General features: G+C 55.5%; 2 protein-coding genes across 4 annotated transcripts in view; one reads left to right on the top strand and one right to left on the bottom strand.

Annotated features, from left to right (window-relative positions):
• The window catches only part of ITGB4 (integrin subunit beta 4), a 23,382-nt gene extending 7,852 nt beyond the window's left edge, over nucleotides 1–15,530 (top strand). For 2 of the 3 annotated variants that reach the window (XM_015295325.4, XM_015295323.4), the window contains exons 14-41: nucleotides 68–171; nucleotides 296–394; nucleotides 787–913; nucleotides 1,018–1,137; nucleotides 1,281–1,387; nucleotides 1,631–1,664; nucleotides 2,102–2,290; nucleotides 2,507–2,610; nucleotides 2,870–2,928; nucleotides 3,416–3,439; nucleotides 3,528–3,676; nucleotides 3,753–3,932; nucleotides 4,526–4,674; nucleotides 4,845–5,049; nucleotides 5,651–5,811; nucleotides 6,401–6,581; nucleotides 6,704–6,841; nucleotides 7,561–7,743; nucleotides 7,944–8,075; nucleotides 9,043–9,243; nucleotides 10,099–10,257; nucleotides 10,783–10,956; nucleotides 11,698–11,847; nucleotides 12,331–12,519; nucleotides 12,732–12,887; nucleotides 13,217–13,381; nucleotides 13,695–13,808; nucleotides 14,174–15,530. In XM_015295325.4, coding sequence (XP_015150811.2) covers nucleotides 68–171; nucleotides 296–394; nucleotides 787–913; nucleotides 1,018–1,137; nucleotides 1,281–1,387; nucleotides 1,631–1,664; nucleotides 2,102–2,290; nucleotides 2,507–2,610; nucleotides 2,870–2,928; nucleotides 3,416–3,439; nucleotides 3,528–3,676; nucleotides 3,753–3,932; nucleotides 4,526–4,674; nucleotides 4,845–5,049; nucleotides 5,651–5,811; nucleotides 6,401–6,581; nucleotides 6,704–6,841; nucleotides 7,561–7,743; nucleotides 7,944–8,075; nucleotides 9,043–9,243; nucleotides 10,099–10,257; nucleotides 10,783–10,956; nucleotides 11,698–11,847; nucleotides 12,331–12,519; nucleotides 12,732–12,887; nucleotides 13,217–13,381; nucleotides 13,695–13,808; nucleotides 14,174–14,337 — 3,917 coding nt within the window. In that variant the 3' untranslated portion in view covers nucleotides 14,338–15,530. The remainder of the gene's footprint in view (nucleotides 1–67; nucleotides 172–295; nucleotides 395–786; nucleotides 914–1,017; nucleotides 1,138–1,280; nucleotides 1,388–1,630; nucleotides 1,665–2,101; nucleotides 2,291–2,506; nucleotides 2,611–2,869; nucleotides 2,929–3,415; nucleotides 3,440–3,527; nucleotides 3,677–3,752; nucleotides 3,933–4,525; nucleotides 4,675–4,844; nucleotides 5,050–5,650; nucleotides 5,812–6,400; nucleotides 6,582–6,703; nucleotides 6,842–7,560; nucleotides 7,744–7,943; nucleotides 8,076–9,042; nucleotides 9,244–10,098; nucleotides 10,258–10,782; nucleotides 10,957–11,697; nucleotides 11,848–12,330; nucleotides 12,520–12,731; nucleotides 12,888–13,216; nucleotides 13,382–13,694; nucleotides 13,809–14,173) is intronic. The other variant, XM_046902140.1, reaches the window with a different exon arrangement.
• On the bottom strand, nucleotides 15,174–18,567 carry GALK1 (galactokinase 1). Its single transcript, XM_415629.7, has 8 exons — nucleotides 18,381–18,567; nucleotides 18,083–18,272; nucleotides 17,675–17,794; nucleotides 17,225–17,360; nucleotides 16,666–16,847; nucleotides 16,439–16,589; nucleotides 16,140–16,302; nucleotides 15,174–15,750 (listed from the first exon to the last, which is right to left on the bottom strand). Exons 1-8 carry the CDS (start codon nucleotides 18,543–18,545, stop codon nucleotides 15,679–15,681), a joined length of 1,179 nt encoding a protein of 392 aa, XP_415629.5. The 5' UTR covers nucleotides 18,546–18,567; the 3' UTR covers nucleotides 15,174–15,678.

The following is an 18,567-nucleotide window of genomic DNA, read 5'->3' as shown; positions in this document are numbered from 1 at the left end:
GCACCCAGGCTTGGGACCGCAGCCCATGTTGGGCTGCCATGCAGTGACGTCTCCTCTCACCTTGCAGATCGCGGTCGCTGCTCCAAGGGCGCGTGTGTATGCGAGAGCGGCTGGGAGGGCCCTGGCTGTGAGTGTCCCACGAGCAATGACACCTGCATTGACAGCAGGGGGGTACGTCCCAGGCACCCACAGCGATGTCCCAGTGCTGGGGACACTGGGAGCCAGCAGCAAAACCCGGTGTCACTGCCGGTGTGTGGCTGCTCTGTGACACCCGATGTCCCCTCTGCTCCCCCAGGGCATCTGCAACAACCAGGGGAGGTGCAAGTGCGGGCGGTGCATCTGTGACAAGACATCCCTGTACACCAGCTCCACCTGTGAGATCAGCTACTCCCTGGTGAGGCTCTGCATGGGGCCCTTTGGGTTTCTCACTTCTCCTTCCCTGGGAGAGCTGCTGGGGAAGGAGTGCAGAGCAGGGAGGGATGCCATGCCCTGTAGCTCCCCAGCTGTGTTACAGCTGTGTGGATGCTGAGTGTGTGTAGGTTGTGCATAGGGCAAAGGTCTTGGCTCTTGCCTTATTCTGGTTTGCCCCAAGGCCAGAAAAACTCCTTTCATGGCTCAGTGCCTCTGTTTCCCTATTGCTAATCCCTTGTGAAGAAAGATGGATCGGTCATATTTTAGGAAGGCCACCAAATGTGGGTGCTGCAGTGCTGGGGATGGCATCTCTGCAGTCTGCTCTGGGTGTGGTGCTCGCCCCAGAGCTGATCTCCTCCATCTGCCTTTGCCCAGGGCTTCCAGGCCGTGTGCGAGAGCATCAGGGACTGTGTGCAGTGCCAGGCCTGGGGAACGGGCAACAGGAAAGGGAACTGCAGCATGTGCCACCTCCACGTGCAGATGGTGGAGGAGCTGAAGAAAGGTACCGAGATGCAGAGACGTGGGATCTGCCTGCCCTATGCGTGGCCTGGGGGTGCTAGTCCTGGTGACCACAGCCTGATGATGGTGTTCCGAATCTGTTTGCAGAGGAGGCCAATGAGTACTGCTCCTTCCAGGATGAGGAGGATGACTGCACCTACCACTACGCATTGGAGGGAGACCCCAGTGTTCTCCCCAATGCCACCGTCCAGGTGCAGAAGAAGAAAGGTGAGCAGAGAGGTGGCAGAGCTCTCCCTGGGCAGCACTGCTCACTGTGAGCGTTGGGAGAGATGCTCCCAGGCTGAACCTGGCTACTCCATCCTCACCTCCCCCCTGGGCTGATGCACTGCTGGTGCTGCTGTTGCTTGCAGAGTGCCCTCCTGGCAGCTTCCTCTGGCTCATCCCTCTGCTCATTTTCCTCATCCTGCTCCTGGGGCTGCTGCTGCTGCTGTGCTGGAGGTACTGTGCCTGCTGCAAGGTGAGTGACACCCAAACCCAGCCCACCTCCACTGTATCTGGGGTATCAGCACTGCCTCTTGACTGACATCCAACACCACTGCTGTGAGTTGCAGTGTGACTCCCCCCACTAAAGGGCTGTCAGGCTATGATCACCTTCCAGAACCCCATCCGTCCCCACTCCAGCACTAAATCCTCCCAGCTGAAGATGGGAGTTTCACCTCTGACTACAGAGTGACTGTGTGTTTGGTCATTTCTTTTTTAGGCTTGCCTGGCCCTGCTCCCCTGCTGTGCACGAGGTATGAGCCCTTTGAATGGGGTGGGAGAGGGGTCTGTGGGGTCATTGCCTTCTTGTAGGGGATACACTCAAGTAGGCATCCTTCTCCTCTTCCTGTCTGTGCTGGGAGGTGAATCAGGGCAATGTCTTATCAGAGCCTCAGAGACGAGATACTGCTCATCCTCCCTCCCCCTCTGCAACCCTACTGCTGGCTTTCCAAGTTGGGTTGCATACTGTCCCCATTCTTGGACACCCCCACTCACCACCAACTTGTTGGCCCCGCTGTGCTCCCAACACCCTCAGCTTGGTGGAAGGTTCCCCAGGACAAATCTCCACTGTTTGGGAATTGATGGTTGGCATCCATTGAACCCAGGAGTTGGACACGATGATCCCCATGGATCTTTTCCAATTTGGGGTAGACCACAACTCTATGGTTCTTTGACTGCCCCTGCTCTGCAGGTCGCACCGTTGGCTTCAAGGAGGACCACTACATGCTTCGCCAGAGCCTCATGTCCTCAGACCACCTGGACACCCCCATGGTCCGCAGCGGATCCCTCAAGGGTCGGGACACCGTCCGCTGGAAGATCAACAACAACGTCCACAAGCAGGGCTTCACCTCCCACGCTGCCCTCAACCCCAAAGACCTCAGTAAGTGACAGATGTGAGGAGCAGGGCCTGGAGGAGATGTTGGAGGACACGAAGCCTCAGTGGTTCCCCCCTGTAGCCATGATGTCACCTCCAAACCCATTGCGATGGTCTTCTGGGCTGGTGCTGGATGGGGTTGGGCTGTTGGCGGTGTGTGATCTGGACACCACGTGTCCAGCTGTTGGCTGGGTTGTCAGAGTGGGGAATTTCTCCTTCCAGTTCCCTACGGGCTGTCGCTGAGGCTGACACGGCTCTTCACACAGAACCTGGTGAAGCCAGAGAGCCGGGAGTGCGAGCAGCTGCGCAAGGAAGTGGAGGAGAATGTAAGAATCTGAGCACAGAGGGGATGGGGATGGGGCTGGGAACCTTCCCTGAGTGTCTGGTCCTTGAGAGGAAGGAGTGACTTTCCCTCTTATCCTCAGAGTTATCAAAGCGTTGCATTGGGTTTGCTCCAGGTGCAGCCTCTAGCTGTGTGCTGGGGACAGGCTGTAGGGTCATCTCTGCCTCGGGTGCTGGGGAAAGGGGAGGACTGGGTTTGGCTCGGGGTGATGTACAGCTGCAAAGTCCCTCTTGCTCCTACAGCTGAACGACATCTACAGGCACATCCCAGGCTGCCAGAAGCCCCAGCAGACCAAATTCAGGTGAGTCAGTGCGGGAAGACCTTCTGTTTGGGGTCAGGGTACCCCAGGGCGGTGCCCAAGAGTGATGGGAAGGGTGTGAAATCTGTGGTGTGGGATGGAGCGCGGTCTGTGAGCCATTCCCAGTGCTCACATGGTGCTCAATGGGAAAATTCAGCCCCGTGCACAATGAGGAGTGCCTGCTGCAGCACGGGGGTGCTGGCACTGAGCAGGGAGCACCATCCCCTCCCTGAGGCTCTGAGCAGCTGTGGGTGCCCCGTGGGCTTGTTCCTCACTGCATTGGGAAACCTAGGGCTGGAGGGAGCAGCCTGACAGGAGGGAACATGAAACGGGGCCGTTGCCTCTGTAGGATGGGTTGGCATTGGTCCCTATGGCTGCAGCCCGCAGGGCAGCTGCTGCGGCTCAGACATGTGCAGGGCTGTGATTCATGCAGAACTTTGTCTCCCCAAAGGTGTTACTCACTCTGATTGTTTCTTTCTCCCCCTCTCAGGTTACAGCCCAATTCTGGGAAGAGGTAAGTGGAACTTCCAGCCTTATCCTATGCTGCTCTCCTCCCCAGCGACGAGCAAACCTCATTCAGCTCTTGTCTTCCTCTCTTCCAGGCAGGACCACACCATTGTGGACACGGTGCTCACCGCCCCTCGCTCTGCCAAGACAGAGATCATCAAGGTGACAGAGAAACACGTTTCCCACGAGGCTTTCAATGACCTGAAGGTTTCACCAGGTTACTACACTGTGACCTCTGACCAAGGTATGGAGCAAAGCCCGACGCCGTGTCCTGGGCAGAGGGGACGTTTCCCACCTTCCATCGTTGTCCCTTCCCACAGATGCTCACGGGATGGTGGAGTTCCAAGAAGCTGTGGAGCTGGTTGATGTCCGCGTCCCACTCTTCATCAGGGAGGATGACGATGATGAGAAGCAGCTGCAGGTGGAGGCCATCGATGTCCCCACCGGCATCGCACAGATCGGACGCAGGATTGTCAACATCACCATCATCAAGGAACAAGGTGAAGGGCAGTGACCATGGCACGAGATAAAGGGCCGTTTGTATCTGTGTGTCCCATGGACCTGTGGTTTGTTAGGAAGGTGCGGTCTGTCTATCTGAGCTCCCATAGGTCACAAGCCAGGGACTGCCATCTTCAGTTCCTGGGATCTAGAAGACATCATCTTTTAAAGCATAAAAAGAAAAGTCATCACCCCTGGTGACAGAGACCAAAATATTTGACCACCACAATTTACCTTTTACCAATTCCATGGCAAGAGTTCCATGGGTTGGCCATAGGTCCCTGCAGTGCTTGGGGCAGCAGGTGAATGCCCCCAGTGATTTGCTTCTGCTTCCCATAGGGTGGTTTTGAGCAGGGAGAGGAGCCAGGACTTGTGAAGCCACCAACCCATGCAGTAGTACTTCCAATATGGTTTATAGCTTTGGGTGGTAAGATCTCCCCACTCATTGCAGGGGGGTTGGACCAGATGACCTTTAGGGGACCCTTCCAACTCAAACAATTCCATGATTCTATGAACTCACTCCCTGAGCTCTCATAATCTGAGCTCTCATAAATCTGTGTGCATTTACACATTTGTTCTTTCCTGACCCTTCCAGCCAGCAGCCTCATCACCTTCCTGCAGCCAGCCTATTCCCACAGCCGCTTTGATAAGGTGGCCAGGATCCCTGTCCTGAGGGAGATCATAGACAACGGGAGGTCCCAAGTTACCTACAGGACCCGAGATCTCACCGCCAAGGAAGGCAGGGTAAGGATGGGGCTCCTGACCTGGGCAGGCACCAAGAAAGGAACCAACCTGCAGAAAAACAACGGATTGGGCTCAAAGGAGATATGGCCAGGGGAAGGGAGAGCCAAAGGTTGAGAACCATCTCGTGGGTGCTGTGGGCTATAATCATGCGCTACTCCCTTCTCCTCCAGGACTATGTCTTCACAGAAGGTGACCTGGTCTTCCAGCCCGGGGAGACCCGAAAAGAGGTGCAGGTCTCCCTGCTGGAGCTAACTGAGATAGACACCCTCCTGCACAACCGCCAGGTCAAGCAGTTTGCCATCGACCTCCTCCATCCCAAGCATGGGGCCAAGATCGGCCGATACCCCCAGGCCACGGTGACCATTGCTGACCCAGGTAGGGGCTGGCAGCCAGGTGCTGGGCAATGGCAGCAGGAGGTGGTTGACCCCCCCCCGCAGGATCAGTCCACCTGGAGTGTGCCACGAAGCTCCAGCCTCCCTCCTCCCCGTAAGAGCTGCGATGAAGAGCATCCAGCTCCGACCGGTAGATGTGGGTCTCCCTCTAGAGGCATTAGCGGGTATAGGTGGGAAGAAGATAAGTGGTCTATACTGCAAGAGGAAATAGAGCGTATTCTTCCCTCCTTTTCCTTAGGGATTCGAATAAAAAGCTGTAAAAATAGGGGGAGAGGTGGTCAGCATTACATACGTTCAGCCAGAGCTGAAGATTTCCAGCTGCAAGAAGCCAAATTCTTCCAAGGCTGTGGGAAGAAGCAGGTGGTGCAGGACATTGGGGGATCACAGCCAGGCTTTGTGCCAGCTTGCTGTGTGGTTTTGGGCGATGGCATCATCAAGTGGCCTCAGTCTCCCTTCCCTATGATGGGGATTTATCCTTCAGTAATGCTGAACGGCCAGGCAGTGTCAGGAAGATGCCCATTTCCTTTGTTTCCATCTCCTTGGAGGACTGGCACTGAAGTGTTCTCTCCTCCTCATGTCCACAGAGGTGGTGGATGGTGTCCCCCCGCTGACTGGCATGGGCCAGCTCACCCAGTCTCCCAAAGGCCGCCTGAGCGCACCCCTTAATCCCAGCGCCCAGGCTCTGAGCTCCAAGGAAATCCACTTCAGTTGGTTTCCTCCAACGGGAAAGCCTCTGGGGTACAAGGTAAGGGGTGAGTGGATACCAGGGGAGGTGTGGGTCCTGTTGTGCAGCTGTCGCCCCCATATTCCTTCATGCTGACGGGATGGGGAGAAGAGACTCAAAGAAGGGAGTGAGTTCTTCCATCCTGGTCCATTTTGTAGAAACATTAAGGTTGGGAAGTCCACTAAGACCACCAAGTCCAGCCCCAATCCACCCCCACCATCCTCTCTGACCACGTCCCTCTGTGCTACATCTCCACAATTCATATCGCCAGGGATGGTGACTCCACCATGTCCCTGGGCAGCTATGCCAACACTTCTCCAGCCCTGATGACCATTAATGTGAGACTTGCAGGAGAGTTTCCTGTTGGGCTCATCCCCCTTTCCATCCCTTACCTTTGGGTAAAGTTGCAGGGAAGGCCCTAGAGGACACCTACCTGTTCTGGAAGGGAGTGCAAATGAGACAGCGAGGTCTGGTGGTACCACGAGGTGTTCTGACCCCTATTTTGGATGGCTGCACAACGCCCTAAGAACAGATCTAAGAAAAGATGAGGAATTCCTCACCTATTGCAGTGAAAATTTGAAGCAGCGATAGCTATCACTTGTTTTGCCAGGTGAAATACTGGGTGCAGGGGGACCCCGAATCCGAAGCCAATGTCATCGATGTCAAATCATCAGAGGCAACACTGAGAAACCTCTACGCCTTCTGCGACTACGAGATGCAAGTCTGTGCCTACAATGCTATGGGTGAAGGGGCCTACTCCGACGTCATACACTGCCGCACGCTGGAGGATGGTGAGCATTCTCTATGTAGGAGCAAACTGGCATCCATATGTCTGCAGTTTATGGAGCTCCAGGCTCCTGACTGCTTTGCTCCCAGCTGGAGTAACACGGCCTCTTGGCTCTTGCCATTGCAGTTCCTAGTGAGCCTGGTCGCTTGGCTTTCAATGTGGTGTCTTCCACCGTGACACAGCTGAGCTGGGCTGAGCCTGCAGAAACCAATGGGGTGATCACGGCTTATGAAGTCAGTTATGGGCTCGTTAACGAGGACAATGGTAAGTGCTCATTTTCTGGTCAGGGCAGCTCTACCAGTTGGAGTCTACTTTCCACACCTGGGATGGTCCCATGTCGCAGCAGGAAACCTGGAGGTGCTCCAGAAAAGGATAGATGTCACACTGAGGGACTTTGGGTTAGTGGGCACGGTGGGGATGGGTTGATGGTTGAACTGGGTGATCTTACTGGTCTTTTCCAACCTGAATGATTCTATTGTACTATGATTCTAGAGCCAAAAGGGCATTTATTGTGAAAACTGGATTCAAGGAGGGGTCGTTTCCAGGAAGAAGGAGTACAGCAAATCATAACTGCGGGTTTAATCCTGCAAAGCCATGAGTACTCTCAATTCCCATTCATTTCTGCAGTATTTAGTGGTGTTCTTCATGTTTAAAACTTTGTTTGTAGGTTTAGACCTAGAGCTACGGTGGCAGAAAGATACTATGTGGTAATAGTGGACTTCTGCAATAGGCTGACTTCAGCATTCAGTGTGGGGATTTCCCCAAGGCAATGTCATGCCTGTCATGAGCATCCCAGATAGCCTCTACGCCTTGTCCCTGAGCCGAGCTGTGTCCAAAACTCATCTGTGTGACCCATGTCCAGATGGACTTGTGGTTTGTTAGGAAGGTGCAAAACTCATCAATCCTGTTGGCCAAGGATGCGCTGCTGTGGGGCTCTCTGTGTCTCACACCCTCATGGGGGATGTGTGTACTTCTATTTTCAGTCCCCATTGGCCCCATGAAGAAGGTGCTGGTTGAAGACCCAAAGAAGCGCATGGTGCTGATAGAAAACCTGCGGGAGTCCCAGCCCTACCGCTACATGGTGAAAGCCAGGAATGGTGCTGGCTGGGGACCTGAGAGAGAAGCCACCATCAACCTCGCTACGCAGCCCAAGCGTCCCATGTCTAGTGAGTCGCTGCCCTGTCTGGATGGGGGGCACTGGAGGTGGGAGCAGTGCTGGGGGGCTTCCTTCATCACCCAGCTGCTCCTCCACACCCTGCCCTCTCCACCGTGCCGTTCACCCTGGTGAAGGCTGAAGGCCTGAGCATGGTGGATCCAGTGTGGTTTTGAGCTGCATGCCTAACGGCACTCCCCACCTCCCCTCCAGTCCCCATCATTCCCGATGTCCCCATCATTGATGCTGAAGGAGGTGAGGACTACGACAGCTACCTGATGTACAGCACAGACGTGCTTCGCACTCCAGCTGGCAGCAAACGTCCCAGCGTCTCTGATGATTCAGGTACGTCGCTCCAGGTTTTGCAAAGGTCACTTCTAACATTCACTTTCCTTAACAGCTTTCAGCAGTGAGCTTCACTGCTCCTTTCCTCCTCGCTGAGGAGGGGAGATCTGAGTCATGGAGCTAGTGAAGATCAACACTTCCAAAGCACCGGAGCTGGGAACACTTGACTAATGTTAGGCTAAATAAGACCACGTTCTCGCCAAGAGGCAAAGGGAAATCTCAGTGTGGGGTGGTGGAGTTCTTCATAGCTCTCTGTGTTCATCTTCCCTGTCTGTTACTGTCTGAATGGACCAAGGAAATTACTGTTAGCCAACCAGAGCTGGCAAAGCACAGATCTGAGTCCTCTGGAGGCTCAAGGTCTCAGCCAAGCCAACAGAAGGGAGCTCACCGAGAGATGGGGAGGCACTGGGCAGGGGATTGGGTCCCACTGGATCCCTATGGCCCCTCTATTCCTCCATCGCTTAGCTTTTAGGGTGAGGCTGGCTCCCTTGTCTACCGCACTGGGACAAGGGGGGAAAGACTGGCCATAAATTAGTGGGATTTGGAGGGTCTTTCCTGGGGGGTTCTCCAGAGCCTGGGATCCAGAAGCAACTCCCACGTCCTTGCAGAGAGCAGAAATAATGGGAACACCAAATGTCTGACCATCCTGCATGCACACTGCGGAGCAAGGAAGCCTCTCCTGAGCAGGGGACCGGTGTAGCAGACTGCTCGTGATAGGCGTGTGGTGGGACTTCGACTCTCACTTTTTGTCATGACGGACACGGGGCTGGAAAACAGCCCTGGGGTTGGGGCACACTGTGCGTGTCATGTTCCCTCCATCTGACAGTGATGTGACAGTGCACCACTGAACTCATCAGCCAACGGGTGCTGTTCCCTTTCCCCTTCCTAGCAAGCGGCACGAAGGCGGTCGGTGTCTCGCTCTGTCCCCTCTAGACCATGCCAACACCGTGCTTACGTTATCCCAAAGGCTCCCGATGGAAATATGTGCCGCTGCTGGGAGAAGACTTGGATCTTCGCCGCATCACCTGGAGGCTCCCTCCTGAAACCATTCCCCGCCTCTCTGGCAGCAGCCACCTCTCCTCGGACACCGAGGGTCTCCTCCGTGAGGAGGATGGCGACATGGCTACAGGCAGCCCCATGAGGAGCGGGACCCCCCGGCCCCAAGCAGGTGAAGGACGACTTCGTATGACACTGAGTGTCCTGTCTCGTCCTGCTCTGAGCCAAGGGGCTGCGGCTGGGTCAACCCCCTTCCTCCCCCTGTGTGCCCATCCTCCTGTTGGCATGATGTCCACGTGATGTAGAGTCTCAGTGTGTCTGTTCACGAGTGTCAAGGTAACCCCCATCTCGGCATGGACTTGGGAGCCTGCTAGCAAGTTGCTTCTACAAAAGGCTGAACCTTCGAGACACGAGCAAACTCAAATGATGCTTGGAAAGTACCGCCTCCAAAGGCAGCTCCTCAACTTAATTAAGTGTCCTGGGGTACATCAGCTGGACCGTTAAACAGGAATCTGGACTGGACAGCCTTTAAAGGGTTCCTTCCAGCTCAAACGATTCTATGATTCTATGGCAGCTGATCTCTCCTGGCCTGCTGAGATCTGCCAAGCACCGGAACAAGGAAGCAGTTTGCTTTTTAGATCCAACTGAGATGGGATCCAGAGAGAGATAAGGAGAAACCGCCTCCATAAAAGGCTGTTCTTCTTCTTCTGCCTTCTTTCTGAACCTGAAATTATAAACCTGCGCTTGCGTCAAAGGAGAGGTGTGAGGGAACGTGTTGAGAACTGCAAGCAGTGCCCCAGTGAGGCCGAGGTCTGGAGTTACCTTGGGCACCATGTGTGTCTGGTGCTGGTGTAGGGCAGCGTCTCTGTTTACCCGTTTGTTTCCCCCTCACTGTGTTGAGTGACTCGTTCAAGACGGAGAGCTCCAGAACGACCTTCCAGAGCAACTGAAGCCAAGGCAAAGCCATGGGACCTGGAGCAGAAGCCCACCCTCAGCCAGGCCTCTTACTGTGTGCCCTCTTTCGCAGAACACCTGCTGAATGGCCGCATGGATTACTTCTCCGGCAGCAGCAGCACGCTGACCAGGACAGCAAACACCAGCTACCACCAGCACGTGCAGCAGGAGCACAGGGTGATGGGGAGCTCCTCACTGACCAGAGACTACTCCACCATGATGGCGGGGCACGGTGAGTATGAGGTGGTGGGGACTGCTCTTCCATTCCATGGCCACCTTCACATCCATGCCCTGCAGATCCCTTTGGGGTGAGGGCTGTGTTTGCAGCCAAAGGGGCTGACAAATCAGAGAAATGGCAGCTCATGTCCTTGGAGGTTGGACTCGATGGTCCTTATGGGTACCTTCCAACTCAGAATGGTTCTATTATTCTACCACTGGTGTGGTAGGGCTTTGGTAAGGCTGCTCTCCTTCCAGACCACTCTGGAAAAGGGTGCCCATCCCTGACTTGGGAACAGGAGTCACATCCTTGTTTCCACACTGCAAAGCTTGTGTTGTTGCCCCGTACTATGTCTAGCAGATGATTCCCTTTCAGCTCCGTGCATGTACATCAGACTGGTGTTGACAAGAGGTTGTAAAGAACTTCAGATCTGATCCTTAGAAACCTCTCTCTGTGCAGGAGTCAGCACCTGGGCTGAACCCACTCTGACGTCTTCTACGGTGTTTTTCTTTTTCTTTCTTTCTCTACGCTGGTCTGTAGATTACTCAGGGAGATTCCTTCCTCCCATCCTTGAAGATGCTGGGAGGAGAATCCCACAGCCCAGGGACGTGGGTTTCAGGAGCAGGGTAAAGGTGAAGGGTTACTATCCCAGCACTGGCTGTCGGGACTCTATAATCATGACCGATGGGTCCACGGGGACTTGCAAGTACATAGGTACAGCTTTGTCCAGTGCCTCCTTCCAGTCTCGCATCCCATAACCAGCCACACCGCTGGCCCTCTGTGAGCTGCTCTCCAAAACCCCTTCTCATGGCTTTCTGTGTGCCACACTGATCTCCCTCCTCACCTGGCTCAGCCTCCATCACACCACCTTTCCATTTGCAGGAAACTTCAGCTGTGTTCCAAGCCATGTGGGCTGATTAACTCTCACCACTGCTGTCACCGTGCTCTAATGAGCTGATCACATCATCGTCCCCTTCCCCCTCATTCCTAACAAGCTACTTGTTCTCATTCTCACCCCACAGGCTTTTGGAGGACTCTTGGGGAGAACGTGGGTCCCAGTCTTGAGCAGTCCCTGGAGGTGTTGGGTTGGTTTAGCTGTAGATCAGGGCTGTGCTTGCTCTGAAGACATCCACAAAGCATTTGGCAGACTGGACAGAGAGCTGTGGGGTAAGCCACGAGGGCAACACACAGCACCAGGTCCGTGGCCAAAGGGCTGTGAAGCTTACTTTGCCTTGTCCCATGCAAGGGTGGCACCCCAAGGCCACAGGACATCCCTGTAGGTGTGCAGAGTCCCCCTCCAGACAGGCCTAGCTTGCAGAGAGGACATCTCCCCACGTTCTCCCCATGTTGTCCCTGGACCATCAGGACCATCCCACGCTTGCGTGTGCTGCTGCCTCCTCTCACCCAGCCCAGTTAAACCCAAATCCCTGCTGTGACCGTCCTATTTTGCTTCAGATTCCAGGTTTCCACTGGGTGTCCCTGACATCCCCACGAGGTTGGTGTTCTCTGCTCTGGGACCCACCTCGCTGAAGGTGAGCTGGCAGGAGCCGCGCTGCGAGAAGGAGGTGCAGGGCTACAGCGTGCAGTACCAGCTGCTCAATGGAGGTCAGTGGGCAAGGAGAGAGGGCTCATCTGGGTGATGGGAGCTTCTGGTGGTGAAGTCCTGGTCAGGTCTTCTCTTGGCAACCTGCTGTAGGTGTTGTTGCTTGGGCTGGGGGCTTGGACCAGATGACTTCCATCACAACCAACATCTTAGTCAAACGTTTTGTCATCATGCTGGATCTGGAAGAAGGATTGGAATATAAGAATGTAATATTTTTACATGAAACTTGGGACGGTTCATCAAAATGTGGTTCTCTTTGGTGCTGAAAATCCCCAAGTTTTCAAGAAGCTATTGCTAGCTCCCAAGCAACATCTGGTCTTGCGCTACATGTTGGGTTGGCAAGGTGTGATGGAGGTGGCTTGAGAGAAAGTTCTCTGGCTCAGTTTTCTGGATAGTTCACTTGAAGTAGGATTTAGGAGAAAGCCACAGCTTTGTCTTTGTGCCTGCAACCCCACACTGATGTCCCCCTTCCATGTGTGTCCCAGGAGAGGTGCATCGCGTCACCGTATCCAACCCCAGCCGGAACTCGGTGGTTGTGGAGAACCTGCTGCCCAACCACTCCTACATCTTCAAGGTGAAGGCACAGAGTGAGGAGGGCTGGGGCCCTGAGAGGGAAGGAGTCATCACCATAGAGTCCCAGGTGGACCCACAGAGCCCACTGAGCCCCGTTCCAGGTGAGGTTAATGAGAAGCAGGGAAGGAGGCACTGATGCCTTTGTGGCAGTCTACAGTGCTGGCCTTGCTGTTTTCTCCTCCCTAAACTCATCCTCAGTGCTCCTTTCCCTCCTTTCATTTGGAAATGGGAACTTCTTTCCCACGCGCTCACCTTCTTCTGGCTGTCCAAGTAGCTGAGACCTCCCTGCTTCATTACATATATGCCCTCACAGGTTCACCCTTCACGCTGAGCACACCCAGTGCCCCCGGACCGCTGGTTTTCACTGCCCTCAGCCCTGACTCCCTGCAGCTCAGCTGGGAGAGACCACACAAACCCAACGGGGCCATCCTGGGTTACATGATCACCTGTGAAAGGCTGCACGGAGGAGGTATGGTGTCAGGCTGTGGAAAAGCAGTTACCCATGCAGAGAACAAGATGCCTCCAGCAAAGGCAGTATAACAGAAGTGGTGGGAAGAAGGGACCCATAGCTCAGTGCAGCCCAAATCCAATGGAGGTGGTTGGTTGGAAGGTCAGCGCTGTGCTGAAACAGCAGAACCGGGTGGTGTGATCGCACTGCCAGTGTATGGCACAAGGTTTAGGGACAGCTGAGACATCAGCCAGAGATGGAGAATGTTTGCGTGTCTACCTTCTCGTTGGACACTCACTGGACAGTCTCATTGGAGGCTCTCACTTCTGTCATACATCTGTGTGCATTAGGGGAGCCCAGGAATATCTATGTGGAAGGTGACAATCCAGAAACAACCCTGACTGTGCCCCACTTGAAGGAGAACATCCCGTACAAGTTCAAAGTGCAAGCCAAGACCACCCAAGGCGTTGGGCCGGAGAGAGAAGGCATCATCACCATCCAGTCTCAAGATGGAGGTACAGAACCACATCCTTCTGGATATGCAGAGATAAGAAAGATCTCAGAGCAGGGAATGTGCCTTCGGGGCTCCTTTTCTGAACCACTCTGGAAGCCACCATTCTGGTGGTGCTTCCAATTTCCATAATCTCCATGAGGAAGGCAATGCTGTGCTTTGTGAGCGCTGCCCCTGTTCTGCAAAGTGCACTGAATGTGGGGGATGACAGCAAGAAAAACCTCCTGAGCTGACTGCTGGTCCCCGCTGAGCAGGGTTGAGATGCTGGAAGCTCCTTGCTGTATCCTGGCTCATCTGTCCCTTTTCCTTCTCCCTAGGTACTTTCTCCCAGTTCGGAGGACAGCAATACACAAAAGAGGTGTACAACTTCCCCACAGAATACAGCACCAAAACCAGCATCAGCCATTCCTCTCTGGACCCCCACTTCTCAGGTAGGGACCTGGGGAAGATCTGAACCACGGTTCTTCCTGTAGAGATGCATGATGACCATCCTCACTTATGTCAGCGTGGCTGTCCCACCTTGTCCCCTCAAGGACTCACAGGTTCATGCTGCAAGATGGAGAGTTTGGGAGCTGTTAGGAAATCCTAAGCTGTATCAGAGGGTCAGGTGGGGGTTAGGGAAAGGTTCTGCACCAGAGGGTGGTGGGCATGGAACAGCTCTCCAGGGCAGCAAGCATTGCCCCAAGCTACCCGAGCTCAGGGAGCATTGGAGCACCACTCTCCAACATAGGGTGCTGTGTGGGATCAGGGTTTGGACTCAGCGTCCTTTCCATCTTGGGATGTTGTGTGGCTCTAGGAATCCATCCTCTCCTTGCAGACGGCATGCTGATGACGTCCCAGCGAGTGGAGAGTGCCAGCAGCACCCTCACCAAACAGGTCACCAAAGAGTTCATCAGCCGCACCGTGACGTCCAGCGGGACCCTCACCAAGCAGGTGGAGAGGCAGTTCTATGAGGCCTGAGCCGGGGCAGGAGGACTCTCCATTGGGGCTGGCGGAGCTTCATAGGACCATCCAGCAGGGCTTCACCCAGACTGTGCTTGGGCAGCTCCTCCAGACCTTCCATGGCACTTTGAGCTCTGCACACTCACGGCTCATGGTTGGGTCACCAGGTGTGTGCTCACCCCACACAACTCATCCTCCCCATCCTGCTCTGCAGACTCAGTCCTGCAGAATCTGCATGGATCTCATCCATAAGCAACACTGTTCGCTCCAATGCCACTCCTCAACGCCCACCCATCCAAGCACACCTCCTACTGCAGGTATTCTGGTGCCTCCATATCTTCATTCTCCCAAGATAAATCGAAGAAAACGATTTGTTCTCAGGTGCTCAGTTTTGAGAGGATCCCTGCTGCTGAGATCCTGATTTATAGAGGGTCACCACTTATTGGCACGGCTGCCCGGGGAGGTGGGGGAGGTCACCATCCCTGGAGCCATTCAGGAGCCATGGAGATGTAGCACTGAGGGACGTGGTCAGTGGGATGGCGGGGATGGGTTGGGTTGGACTGGATGATCCCATTGGCCTTTCCAGCCATAACAATTCTATGATTCTACCATTTCCATCTTTGGCCTGGGCTCTATGGCAGCTTGGTTCCTTCCTGGAGATGGTTGGTTTGTTCTGTTCTATTATACGAGAGCTGCAAGGTAGGGGGTCAGGGTGACCTCTGCTTTCTTACTGCGCCTATTTGTGTCCGTCTGTCCTTCGCTGCTAACATTGGTACCACAGTAGCAAAGCACACCCTCACATCTGTATAGCACTACTTAGGATGGCCTCTGATGCATTATTATTATTATTATTATTTTTGCATACAACATTGTACAGTTTTGGTAGTATATATATATAAATATATAAATGTATTTTATTATTTTATATTAAAAAAAAACAACAACAAACAATGGAGGTGAATGAGATCTATGAAGAGGGCTGAGGATACGTTTGGACCACGGCTGATGAGAAGCACTGAGAAGAATGAGTCCAGGCCCCTTTGCAGCATCCTACCCCAACGTTGTTCTGTCCATAGCAGAGCACCTTCCCCGTGCACACGTGTGCACTCATGGCTGCATTGCTTTTTAATCCTCACCTGGTCCCCAGGGCTGTTGGTGCTTCAGGTCAACCCAGCAGCAGCTCCGTGCACTTAATAAAGGTTTTCTCTACAGATTGCCCGTTCCTTTGTTGTTTTTTTTAATTATATTATTCCCCCACCGAGCCCTCCACCCCCAGCAGCAGATGGAGGAAGATGTGCTCCAGGCGTTTGTGCTCCTTGGGAAGGAGGTGATCCCAGCAGGGCTGCTGTGTTATCTTCTCTACAAGGGCAGCACCTTTGCCCCATCCGAGGGTTTGGTGATGTAGAAGGTCGCTGTGCCACTGTACTTCTCCTATAGGCACAGGAGGAGCAGTGAGTGCAGATCCCAAACGCCAGGAGTATGCACTCACTGCACTAATGACTTTCCCAGCCTGCAGCTACCAGCACTGAGCTCCTCAATGCCTACAGGTTATTGTTCCCTAGATGGATTTAGCTGCCCCAGAGCTCACCTGGCACCTTTTGCTCTTTTTCTCAATGTAATAAAACCCCCTCTGCAGTGCTTTGCAGTCAGCACAGTGCCAAACTGCCCCCAAGAGCTCAGCGCATCAATGGACACGGGATGCCCCAGGCCTGAGTGCCTTAGGATCACGGCTTCAGCATCATCAGCTGGGGTGGGCATCATCACCTTGGGGTGGTTTGGGGAGCTTTAAGTCAATCTCTGTCTGCTTTGCTGTGGTGTACCTGGATGTGCTGCTGGGCTCTCTCCGTAGCCTCGGCCACCAGCAGTGTCACCGTACAGCCCCCAAAACCTCCCCCCGTCATCCGGCTGCCATACACCCCATCGACCTCCAGGGCTGCCTCCACCAGCTGGTCCAGCTCCGGGCAGCTCACAGCGTAATCATCCCTAAAATCAGCACATAGAAAAGTTGGGTTGGAAGAAACCTTACAGCCATCCCGTTTCAACCGGCTGCCATGGGCCGGCTGTCCCCCCCCCCCCACCATATCAATGTGTAGAAAGCCCCGTGCTGTCACATCCTCACCGCAGGGAGTTGTGGCTCTCCACCATCAGCATCCCAAACGTGACATAATCCCCATCCCGCAGTGCCTGCGCCGCCCGCGCCGTGCGCTCCATCTCACCAACGACGTGCCTGGCACGGCGGTACACCTCCTCACCCAGCCGGCTCCTGGATGCTGCAGAGACACACGCACAAATCCCCTACAGCAAAACCCCCACGCTGCCCGGAGCTGACGGACGCTCCGTGCCCACCTTCCAGCTCGGCCATGGTGACGTCCCGCAGGGTGGTCCTGCCCAGTGCTGCTGCTGCCTCCTGGCACTGCCGCCGCCGTGTTGGGTACTCACTGCCCGTCAGCGCGTGCCGTACGTTGGAGTTGGTGATGAGGACAGCCAGGTTGGCATCACGCAGAGGGACGGGGACGGCATCCAAGGACCTGCGGGGAGGTGACAGCGCCCACCCCCACTGCGGCCACGTGGCGCCCAGCAGGGGCAAAGTCTGCGTGGTTGAGGGTTTCACTCCAGCAGTGTTCACCATAACCCTAACCTGCCCAGTTATCAGCCCTAAGCCAGAGCATATTAGTCCTAAATTAGATCCCGTTAGTCTGAAATCAGACCATAACAGCTTTGCCAGGGCAATCAGCACCAGGAGGAACCATCTCCTTGGATGATCCAACGGGACTTTTGGACACTGAGGGCTATCCCCAGCCCCACAGTGGGTTTTTGGGATGGGGGTTAACACCTCCCAGTGCTCCTGTATGGCTGTGTATGTCACGGCCATGGGACCAGCAGGTGGTGCCCAGGAGGTGCTGACCTGCAGTCGATGAGCAGTGCGTGGTTCTCTTTGGCCATCACAGATATGAACTGATCCATGATCCCACAGGGCACGCTGGCAAACGTGTGCTCTGCCTGCTGGCACGCCAGAGCCTTGGCCACCAAATCACCATCGTCTGTGGCAGGGAGGAAAGGAGAGGGTGAGCAGTGATGGGGTGGGCACCACACAGTGTGCCCGGTACTGAGCCCTCGCTCCTCCCCTGGGAGGATTTTCAGTTCATGGGGTGTGGGGAAAGCCTTGCGGGATGGGGTTTGCATTTCTGGGGACGTGAGGGTGGGGAGAAGATGCTCCAAAGGGAACACTCCACCCGTGGGCTTTAGGGACATGGGCAGATGGAGTGGGAGCTGCGCCCCATCCCACAGCAGCATCTCCCCAGGACCTCCCCGGGGACAACCCCATCCTACAAAGAAACAGGGATGGGGGCCGCACCGGGGCAGAGCTGCTGCAGGAAGGTGTACGTGGCCACTTCCAGAGAGGCAGAGCTGGAAAGGCCACTGCCAAGGGGGACATCGCTGGCAATCACAGCATTGAAACCCGGCACGGGACCGCCTGTGGGAACAGAAGGGAGGAGAGGGGCCGTGAGTTCCCACAGGGCTTGGGGCTGCCCTGCAGGGATCCCGGCAGAAGGGAGAGCCCCTTCAACGCCCCATTTTAAGCGCACGGTGACCCACAGCACTGCGGTCACACAGCTCCTCCAAAGCCTGGTCCCAGCAACAGCTGTGGGACAGCGCCGGCGCTCCGTGATGCTCCAAAGGGACTTTTGGGGTGCACGAACCTCCAGCCCACGGGAAGCCCCGTGCTGTGAGTGCGACCCCACACGAGGGGCTCCGGCCTTACCCCGGTAGTGCTGGATCACACCTTTGACGTAGTTGGCCCAGTGCGGTCGCCCCGGGCTCAGGGGGCGGCTTTGGGTGGGAGCCGGGAACCGCACCCTATGGGGTTCGTCCGCCCCCGGCGCGGTGGTAAGGATGGAGATGGTCCCGTCCTGCGTGGGGGAGCCCACCAGCACCGTGCCCAGCTGCAGGGCCTGCGGGGGGGCACACGCGCTCAGCGCCAGCCCCGCGGCCGCGTCCCGCAGCAGAGGGCACAGCCGGTCACGCCCCAGCGGACACCGCACGGCACGGCCCTCCCTTACCATGGGCAGCACGAAGCCGCCGTTGTAGTCGGTGTGCTCGCCGATGAGGTTGACCCTCCCAGGGGCCCACGCAGCCACGGCCGCCGCCCCACCGAAGGCCGCCTCGTACGCTCCGCGGGCGGCCGCCAGCACCGAGCACGGACCGCGATCCGCCACCGCCGCCATCACCGCTCCGCTCCGCCCCGCC

Source organism: Gallus gallus, chromosome 18 (assembly GCF_016699485.2).
Source record: "Gallus gallus isolate bGalGal1 chromosome 18, bGalGal1.mat.broiler.GRCg7b, whole genome shotgun sequence".
Taxonomy (NCBI): Eukaryota; Metazoa; Chordata; class Aves; order Galliformes; family Phasianidae; genus Gallus; species Gallus gallus.
Note: the sequence above shows the minus strand (reverse complement) of the source record. Positions and strands in the feature narration are given on the sequence as shown.

What these genes read in the sequence shown, in the direction of transcription:
- GALK1 (XM_415629.7), bottom strand. Translation starts at nt 18,545, where the DNA reads ATGGCGGCGGTGGCGGATCGCGGTCCGTGCTCGGTGCTGGCGGCCGCC. An exon ending in TGTGATCCAGCACTACCGGG is followed by an intron (nt 17,795 to 18,082) that starts GTAAGGCCGGAG and finishes CTGTTCCCACAG; the next exon opens with GCGGTCCCGTGCCGGGTTTC. An exon ending in GAGAGCCACAACTCCCTGCG is followed by an intron (nt 16,303 to 16,438) that starts GTGAGGATGTGA and finishes TGCTGATTTTAG; the next exon opens with GGATGATTACGCTGTGAGCT.